This window comes from Perissodus microlepis, chromosome 18 (genome assembly GCF_051167445.1).
Source record: "Perissodus microlepis isolate ML-2025 ecotype Zambia chromosome 18, ASM5116744v1, whole genome shotgun sequence".
Taxonomy (NCBI): domain Eukaryota; kingdom Metazoa; phylum Chordata; class Actinopteri; order Cichliformes; family Cichlidae; genus Perissodus; species Perissodus microlepis.
This window is the reverse complement of record NC_140478.1, coordinates 32,025,467-32,035,824: the sequence shown is the minus strand read 5'-3', so window position 1 is coordinate 32,035,824 and position 10,358 is coordinate 32,025,467. Positions and strand designations below refer to the sequence as shown.

The following is a 10,358-nucleotide window of genomic DNA, read 5'->3' as shown; positions in this document are numbered from 1 at the left end:
TTTACACAACAGTACAAAAGTAGGAATATTTGGAAACATCTCTGTGATCTCTACTAAGACAAAAGGATCGGAGAGGCTGGTGTCGTCTCAACACTGTTCATAGTGTTTTCCTTCAGTGCTGCTGACAGCGTCTCACAGCGTGGTGTGATACGTGACACCTTGTAAATTAGTCATTTACCTCAGAGCCGATTTTTAGGCTCTCGCCTTTAGTTCATGTTTGTTTTCATCACTCGTTGTCGTCACACCGAACCTCCTGTAATAAACTTCACTTAATTCTTCGCCATCGAGCCTCCAAGACATAAAACACAGAGCTGTGTGGAGTAAATCTCATCAGGAAAATATATTTTATATTTACATTTAAAATTTTAAAAATATTAATATAATATTAATATCAACAGAATTTATAGCACAGCGTCAGTGAATTTAATAAATATTCATCACTGGTAAAATCATCAAATTAGTAAATGATCTTTGTTTTGAGTTTGTTTCTCTGTGCTGGTCTTGATTATAATAATTATGATTTTGTTTACATTTTTTAACTCAAATGTAATATTTGTATAAATTGTACTAGTGTGAATAATTAAGCTGATTAATCAATGACACATTTGTTTTAACCTCCTGAGACACGAACTCTTTCATGGCATACATTTTTAATTTCTCTTTGCTCTTTGGGCTGATTGGGACCTGATGAATGTTTTTGTTTCTGAGAAAAATGAGATCCACATATGAGGACATATTTTTGATGTGGCAGTATGATGTCCTTGTAAGTGGATATCAGGCCCTTGTGGAGCAAAATGTAGTAATTTGGTCTTGACAACCCAAAATGTGATGTCCACATATGTGGACGCCAGGTCCTAGGAAGTTAAATGTTTTACATATTTATGATTATTAGGAAAAGTGAGAAAGATGCTCAATATCCATCTGAACTGATGGTGTTTTGTGAAATTGTTTTTACAAATGTCTTAATTTATTCCCTTTTTCAGTGTTTTTAAATCATAACGGTTCAACTTGAGTTCTGTGGGATTTAATGTTTAGACTTCATCTTGTATTTGTCTTTTGTGATCGTACTAAACATCAACTCTGTAACAGCTCTGAGTTCACACTTTGTTTCTCTCACACACATGAACACAGATGCTTCCTGAATAACTTGAAGCAGAGTTCATGCTTGTAACTGTCATTGTGTTATTAAAGTGAAAAGCCACAGCTAACGGTGTGGAGGCTGCAGAGCAGAAACCCACACAGCCCGTCTGCTGCAGGAGAGCAAGTTTATGATCTGTGAATGCTGCAGTCACACAGGTTATGTATCACAGAAGAAATGAGAAACACATTCTTAAAATCCAAATCTTTATTTTTACTTCAGACAAATAACTACACTGTTATTTTGTTATGGTGGGATCTGAATGCATCAGCTGAGTTTTTCTGCACAGCTGAACAAAAAATTAATTAAACTTTACATTAAAAAATGTAAACTTCACAAAGAATCTACGCTTTATACAAGCACATAAAGCACACTTATTATGTGCATTTATATTAGAAGGTTTAAGATGTTAAATGAGAAAACAATAAATTTTCAATAAACAAATATTGAACCAACCAGCACATTATTTACATTTCTGACTGCTGACTGGAGGAAATCTGATGGTGAGAAAAGGCGAGCAGGAAACAGTCAGTCAGCATGTGTGCAGTTGGTGGACGGTCCCTTGTTTGTGAGCATCATCAGCAGAGAGAGTCCACAGCAGTACACCAGACTCTTCACTATCAGCACTGTGTACAGCAGGCAGAGCAGCTTCACCCTGCACTGAGACTGGAAGGACACTGAAGGACAGACAGACACAAAGAGACAGACAGACAGTCGGGTTATTCCTCTCAGATCAAGGAGAAAAAGTCCAAATAGAAACAGTCACAGCTTCTTCTTCAAGTGGATGAATTGATGTAGTGTTTGTGTCCACTTGGGGGCAGAAGAACTCCACAAGCAGCTAACAAACTGATCTCTGACATATTATGGTCTGTCTGCTGTTTGGTGCTGAGCAGCTAGTGTACAGTGGCTTTATCAGAGCTTGTTGGATGAAGATTTGATCAATTAGTGCAACTTTAAGACTGAGTCCCTAAACTTGTTCCAGCTCCCTCATTGGACATTGGAGCTGTCCATGCAGAGAGGCAGCAGGTGATCTTACAGTCAGCTGGCTGCAGAGCTGGCAGGTCTGCTGGCTCTCTCTCTGGAGGACAGGAGGCTGCTGGAGCTGGAAGCTCTGAAACAGAAAAGGAGTCAAATGTTTGGAGCTGCAGTGAGAAATGTCAGTCCTCTGCTGCTCTGCTCTCTTTGACAGCATCTCCACATGAAGCTGAATCACTGCTGAACACAGTCACCAAGCCTTCATTACCTTGTTGTGTTTGGGCCTCCACTGTGCCCCCCTCGTGCTTCACCCAGCAGCTGTATGTATATGTGTTGGTGTCCTGCTCCTGGATCAGTAAGATGGAGGCGCTGTGTCCCGCCTCTCTGAGCTCCAGCTGCTCTCCCTCAGCAGGGGGCAGCTCCTCCGGTTCTCCGCCGTTCTTCTTCTGTCTTTTCCAGGAGAACTGGACCAGAGGAGGAAACATGGCTGAGGCCACACACAGCAGGGAGCTGTTCCCCTCCAGGTGGGCTCTGGATGCTGCTGGGTACACGCTCACCACGGGCTTCACTACCTGCTCATCTGAAGTTTGACAGCAGCAACAAGCAGCACAGACACACATTCACACAGTCAGCAGCAGCTTCCAGCACTGCACTGCATTCAGTCTGATCCTGGAAACTACATGGACTCTGATCACTAAACTACTCATCAATACAGCACAAAGTTCACTACATACACTGGATTCAGCTTCATATCAAACACAGTCATCACCTCATGTCACCATGGCTCACATGAGGAACACTCAGCATGTTGTTAAAAATAAAAACTTTATTTTAAAATATATCCATTTGTATTGATACAAGTGAAAATGTATTTTCCATATTAGTCCTTAGACAAGATTTCTAACAGAGATCCTCTTCCGTATTAAAGTGCATTAATCTTAATTCATAATATACCGCACTAACAAGGAAATAAAATGTAATTCCACATAATTCAATTCAACCAAGAAAATTCACATTCTTGTCACGTATAATAAAAATTATTATAAAGACCTTTTTTTTTTTTAAATTCTTTTAGTGCAAAAATTGGAAGAAAACTACTTTGAAAAATTAGTTACAGGTAAGGCAAACCGTGTGGAGTGAGAGAAGAACCCAAAGATGTAGGCGCTGACTCAGATGAGAAGAGTGCGCTTTATTGACACTGGGTGAAAATGCAGAGCAACACAGAGGCGGCAAGGACAGAAACTAACTACAAGAACCTGACACCATGACTCGCAGGATGATGTGCGGGATAATGCTAGGGCTAAACACTGAATAACACAGGGAGGTAACACAGACGGACCAGTGACGAACGCAAGAAAACACACACTATAAATACATATAGGGAAATAAGGAAACTGCACACAAGAGCGAGACACGGCTGAACCAAATTGACATGACGAGACAAGGAGGATGCAACTAAATACACTGACATAAGACACAGACCTTCGCCATAAGATATGAAACTCAACACACATGCAAAGACACAGACGCAGAGACAATGGCTTTAAAGAAAGACCTGACTGAAATAGACACAGAAACAGATCAAAGAGTAACATGAGGGGCAAGCGGAACAAACCTTATGTCATCATGACTCACATGTTGAACACTCAACATGTTTTTACATGCTGAAATAAAATGTATTTCTTCAACCTTTTCTTGGTGTTATATCAAACTATAATGTATCACAAATGTAAATAAATATACATTTTTTTAATACCACTGAAATGATGTATCTCATCTTACAATAAATAACATACTTCTTTCAAAAACTTCATGATTCTGAAGTATTTTATTACAATAATGACAATAGCAGAACATCAGTTATTTCTTTTTCCTACAATTTTGAATATATGTTAATGTATCATTGAACACGTTTAAATGCAATTAATCTGAAACTTATAGTAGAGTAATACGAATTTCTTAATCCGTGTTTATGATAAAATATCTAAAGAATGTTAAATTATTTTACAAAGTTGTGTTTTCTGCCGAAATTTTTTTTTTTGCCATTTGCGATTAACACATCAAACAAGAAAGAAATACTGAAAGACTGTAACAATCTCATATTTTATACTGTATTTTTTAATCACATTTTACACAAATTTTAAATGTCTCTGATTATTTTTTATGACAATTAATATATTCATATATCTTTTAAAAAAAAGACTGTTTGAACCAAGAAAATGTCTCTTTGACAGTTATCATAACCATGTCTACATTTTCACTTCAGCATTACTTATATTTACAAATTTACTACTACAATATTAATTTTAACATCAAATATGATTTTGTGTTGAAAAACCAGCAGATGGTGCAGAATTACTGAGATGATCAAATCCTACACAACAATGTCATATTTATCCTAAATTTATATGTCATATCATTTCTGAGTTTTCTAATCAGTATCTATTTTTATAAATTTTTTCCCAGAAGACACTTTTTGAAGTAGCTACATAAATGTTTGACTATTAAAAAATATTTGTTCCTCAACATAAAGCAAATATTTCCTGAAACCATATTTGTTGTTATCTATATTAATTTAATTTTAAGATCAAATATGATCTCGTGTTAAAAACCAGCAGATGGTGCAGAATCACTGAGAGGATCAAATCCTAAATATTTGTAACATCACTAATATTTGCAGAAATAAAGAATAACTTTAGTTGTTCAGTGAGATTTCAACATGTTTTCAGAGATTATTGAGCTTTTCTTATGTAACAATGGCTGCAGATGAATTCTCTACTAATGATGAAAAACTAACATGTAAAGCCTGAAGCAGCAGAAACTGACTTTAAACACATTTTCAGCTTCTACAATAAAACAACTGAAGGAAAATAAATGTTTGTTCTTACCGGTTACAGACAGTTTAGTTCCAGAGCCAAAGATGTAGTAGCTATATCCTCTCACAGTGAGACAGACTGCTACAAAAACCTGTCTGCTGTTGAATGTGTCAGCTGAGGTGAATGAGTCCAAATGAGGAAGCAGGATCATATTTCAGCTCCATGATGTGTTTCTCTAATGTTCATATCAACATGACTGTCTCTTCTTCTCTTTTCTTTTAGCCACACTAGCAGCACGGCTCTGATGTTAATGTCAGTCTGTTGGTCAGTCCACTACTTTAGTCCACATGAAAATAGAAAATCACTATATAAGCACCAGTCCATTTATCCCATCAATGATGCACCACTACAATGAAACATGCTGCTGATAGTATCATGGTTTGGCCCATCTGGCTCACCATCATTAATCACACAATCAATTTTGAATTATAGCAGCAAATTGTAAAGAAAACTATCAGAACATCTGTCTGTGAACTGAATCTCAGGAGAAAGTGGGCCATGCAGCACCACAATGACACAAACCAGTCACGTTTGTTTTCTTTGTTCCAAATAATGTTGAGAGAAAAATAATCCAGTGAATCCAGCGAGTGATGTGATGAGTCTCTGATGTCTTTCTGATGTGGTTTTGTTGCGTCCTTCAAACCACACCTGGTGTATTTTAGAAGAGAAACATGTTGGTCTGCACAGGCTCTTCTATTTTCAACACTGACAGGATTTCCTTTGCTGTTTCTTCTGTCCTGCACATTTTCCTCTGTTTTGTGCAACTTGATGGAGCTTCTGTAAAAAACAGAGCCAGAGTTATTTTTAGTGGTGCAGAGCAAAGAGATGCTTCAGGGATGCTTCTGAAATGTGCTGTGGCATGTCTGCTGGAATCATCAGTGTTGTACTGAGTGGCCTCAATCAGCTCCAGCAGCCTCGTAGGAACACAAAGTATCCATGCCTGCTGTTAAAAATAGAGCTTTGCAACAACCAAGTCCAACAGAGTCCAACAAAAATGGTGTGAAAGAGCTGGAAGCGAGCAGTTCATGTGAGAAAATCCAACATGTCAGAATTAAAGCTGCTCTGTGTCAAAAATGGAGTCAAATTCTTCCAAACTGATGTGCTGGACTGATTATCAGTTACTGCAGGTGCTCCAGCCGAGGAGGAGCAGGAACCAGCAGAACTGCCAAACCCCACCGACACACATCACACACACCACAAATGCCACAGTCACAGAGAGACAAAGATAGAAAACAGAGGGAGGAAAGATAGATGGTGTGTGGGCAGCAGAGGATCGGGGGACCATAACACCATCTTACACAGTTATTAACTAATGAGCTCATTGACTAATCTGAAACATCACTTTGATTTTTCTAACAGCTTCATTGGAATTTCAGCTCACAGTGGATCTGCAACATGAGCAGCTGAAGACCTTCAAGAGACGAACTTGAAGTCTTTCAGACAGAAGATGTTCTTCAAAGAATGCTCAGAGAAAAATAACCTGAAGAATGCAGAGTGTGTGTTGTGGAATTTTTTATGGGCATATATAGTCACATACATACTAAAATCATAAATACTCATATACACCACATGCACCTACACTGGAGTTGTGTGTATATATATATATATATAAAAAAACAAAAAAAAACACCCAGCACGCCCCTGCGGGCGGTTTATCCTTCAAGCTCAGGTCCTCTACCAGAGGCCTGGGAGCTTGAGGGTCCTGCGCAGTATCTTAGCTGTTCCCAGGACTGCGCTCTTCTGGACAGAGATCTCCGATGTTGTTCCCGGTATCTGCTGGAGCCACTCGCCTAGCTTGGGAGTCACCGCACCTAGTGCTCCGATTACCACGGGGACCACCGTTACCTTCACCCTCCACATCCTCTCGAGCTCTTCTCTGAGCCCTTGGTATTTCTCCAGCTTCTCATGTTCCTTCTTCCTGATATTGCTGTCATTCGGAACCGCTACATCGATCACTACGGCCGTCTTCTTCTGTTTGTCTACCACCACTATGTCCGGTTGGTTAGCCACCACCATTTTGTCCGTCTGTATCTGGAAGTCCCACAGGATCTTAGCTCAGTCATTCTCCACCACCCTTGGGGGCATCTCCCATTTTGACCTCGGGACTTCCAGGTTATACTCGGCACAGATCTTCCTGTACACTATGCCGGCCACTTGGTTATGGCGTTCCATGTATGCCTTGCCTGCTAGCATCTTGCACCCTGCTGTTATGTGCTGGATTGTCTCTGGAGCATCTTTACACAGCCTGCACCTGGGGTCTTGCCTGGTGTGATAGACCCCAGCCTCTATGGATCTTGTACTCAGAGCTTGTTCTTGTGCTGCCATGATTAGTGCCTCTGTGCTGTCTTTCAGTCCAGCTTTGTCCAGCCACTGGTAGGATTTCTGGATATCAGCCACCTCCTCTATCTGCCGGTGGTACATACCGTGCAGGGCCCTGTCCTTCCATGCTGGTTCCTCGTCTCCCTCCTCTTTCTTGGGTTTCTGCTGCCTGAGGTATTCACTGAGCACTCGGTCAGTTGGGTCCATCTTCCCAATGTATTCTTGGATGTTCGTTGTCTCATCCTGGACTGTGGTGCTGACACTCACCAGTCCCCGGCCCCCTTCCTTCCGCTTAGCGTACAGCCTCAGGGTGCTGGACTTGGGGTGAAACCCTCCATGCATGGTAAGGAGCTTTCTTGTCTTTATGTCAGTGGCTTCTATCTCCTCCTTTGGCCAGCCTATTACCCCAGCAGGGTACCTGATCACGGGCAGGGCGTAGGTGTTGATGGCCCGGATCCTGTTCTTACCGTTCAGCTGACTCCTCAGGACTTGCCTGACCCTCTGCAGGTACTTGGTGGTTGCATATATGTGTATATATATATATATATACACATATATATACATACATATATATGTATGTATATATGTATGTATGTATATGTATATGTATACATCAATCACCTGGATCACCTGTTAAGAGAGAAAAAAAGAAGAGAAAACAAACAAAAAAGAGAGCAATATAATAAACAACATCATCGCGATGATCTATGTGAATATAACAGTAAATACTAAACATTGAATATTATTGTGCAGCACGTAGGATCGACAGAGCACAGTGTGCTTCTAGGTAGGAGCCAAAAAGGGTGTAGTTTGTGTGTGTATGATCACCCGTGTGTACACCTGTGAGCATGAGCGTGCTTGTATTAAAAGGTTCCTTAATGTAATGATCTGCTAGAGGGTGGGGGAGCCACAGCCCTGTCCTCCAGGGCATGAAGCAGGTATGGAGGAGATCCAGGCTCCAGACATCCAGAGACCCTCAGAGCACAAGAGACCAAGGAAGACCAACGGAGGGGCAACCGTGCCACTCTCCCAGAAAGAGCTGAGAAGAGCCCCAGACGAGGGGTCGCTCAGCAGCCGCGGAGCAGAAGCCAGAGGGGAGTTGCAGTGACGTGCCCGTGAGCTCCGCCGTCATCAAGCTGTGCCAGAGTGACCGAGCCCCAGGCGCAGAGGCCGAGGGCACCACACCCCCCGAAGGGGCCCAACCGAGCCACAGGTGCCAGGCCCTGACAAGCAGCCACCGGGAGTAAGCCGGTGCATACCTGAGCGCGCAGTCCCTGACACCAAGAACCATCAATGCACCGATGTCTGAGGGCGTCAGCTACTGGCAGGGGAAGTGGTGGGGGAAGATAGGCCTCCATACCTTGGAGGGCCTGAGATGTCCCTAGACAGGTGGCCTCTAATACCCGATCTGACATATAGACACAGACCAAGGGGGAAAGCTGGTGACATACCTGCACCCCAAGGCCCTGCATGTGTGGGTGATTGTGGTGGAGCGGGAAGAGGGAGGCAGCGAAGGAAGGGAGCAAGAGGCCCCTCCCTGGGGCCAGCTCCTCCACTGACCCCAGTAGGCACCCCCGTGTCCAAAACATATGGGTGCAGGTCTGGTGATAAGATTACAAAATCAATCATCGACCTGCGACCTAGAGCATCCTTGTGCCATGTGCACTTATGGAGACTCTTATGTTCGAAAATGGTGTCGTTATGGCCAAACTGTGGTTTGCACAGAAGTCCACCAAAAAAAAAAAAAACACAGCTCAGGTTCAGATCCGGGAGGTCGTTCCTCCTAATCATGCCCCTCCAGGCATCACCCACAACAAATAATTATTGTGGGTGATTTTAACATCCATGTAGATGCTAAAAATGACAGCCTCAACATGGCATTTAATCTGTTATTAGACTCAATTGGCTTCTCTCAAACTGTAAAACAACCCACCCACCACTTTAATCACACTCTAGATCTTGTTTTAACATATGGCATAGAAACTGAACATTTAACAGTGTTTCCTGAAAACCCTCTCCTGTCTGATCATTTCCTGATAACATTTACATTTACAATAATTGATTACACAGCGGTGGAGAGTAGACTTTATCACAATAGATGTCTTTCTGAAAGCGCTGTAACTAAGTTTAAGAATATAATCCACCCACTGTTATCATCTTCAATGCCCTGTACCAACACAGAGCAGAGCAGCTATCTGAACACTACTCCAACAGAGGTCGATCATCTTGTTAATAATTTCACCTCCTCACTACGTACGACTCTGGATACTGTAGCTCCAGTGAAAACTAAGGTCTCTAATCAGAAGTACCTGACTCCGTGGTATAATTCTCAAACACGTAGCCTAAAGCAGATAACTTGTAAACTGGAGAGGAAATGGCGTGTCACAAATTTAGAAGATCATCATTTAGCCTGGAGAAATAGTTTGTTACTTTATATGAAAGCCCTCCGCAAAGGTCAAGGTCAATGTCAAGTTTATTTATATAGCACATTTCAAACAGCCCATGCTGCACAAAGTGCTTAACAATATAAAAATGGCATTAAAAAACAACAATGTAATACAATAATAACAATATAAAACAACAATAGGACAATAAACAAAATAAAACAATAATTAAAACTATTTAAAATAAGACCAAAATGCTTGGGTCATAGTGTGTTAAAAGCCAGGGCATAAAAATGTGTCTTTAGTAATGATTTAAATTGCTCAAGTGTTTGTGCAGATCTAATATTTAGGGGGAGACTATTCCAAAGTCTGGGACCTGCCACAGAGAAGGATCTATCACCACGAGATTTGAGATAAGTCCGTGGGATGGACAGCATTAATTTAGAGGTAGACCTCATGGTTTTTCCTGGAGCATAAGCAGACAGGAGCTCAGACAGGTAAGGAGGTGTGTTAAGTGACTTAAAAACAAAAAGTAAAAGTTTAAATTGGATCCTGTAGGAGACAGGAAGCCAGTGTAAAGAAGCTAACACTGGGGTTATATGCTCTCTCCGTTTGGTGCCAGTTAGCAGGCGAGCAGCTGCATTTTGAACCATATGAAGACGATGG

At 41.4% G+C, this 10,358-nt stretch overlaps 1 protein-coding gene across 1 annotated transcript; it reads right to left on the bottom strand.

Annotated features, from left to right (window-relative positions):
• Positions 1-1,343: 1,343 nt before the first annotated feature.
• Positions 1,344-6,185, bottom strand: LOC146368597 (immunoglobulin lambda-1 light chain-like). Its single transcript, XM_084912316.1, has 4 exons — positions 5,002-6,185; positions 2,382-2,693; positions 2,175-2,249; positions 1,344-1,815 (listed from the first exon to the last, which is right to left on the bottom strand). The coding sequence occupies exons 1-4, from the start codon at positions 5,138-5,140 to the stop codon at positions 1,667-1,669; spliced, it is 675 nt and encodes a 224-aa protein (XP_084768442.1). The 5' UTR covers positions 5,141-6,185; the 3' UTR covers positions 1,344-1,666.
• Between the last annotated feature and the right edge of the window lie 4,173 nt (positions 6,186-10,358).

Bases quoted from the DNA above. Each gene is read 5' to 3' on its own strand.
- LOC146368597 (XM_084912316.1), bottom strand. From the start codon at position 5,140: ATGATCCTGCTTCCTCATTTGGACTCATTCACCTCAGCTGACACATTC. The intron at 2,694-5,001 runs GTAAGAACAAAC...GTCAAACTTCAG, and splicing joins AACTAAACTGTCTGTAACCG to ATGAGCAGGTAGTGAAGCCC. The intron at 1,816-2,174 runs GTAAGATCACCT...TCTGTCCTTCAG, and splicing joins AGCTCTGCAGCCAGCTGACT to TGTCCTTCCAGTCTCAGTGC.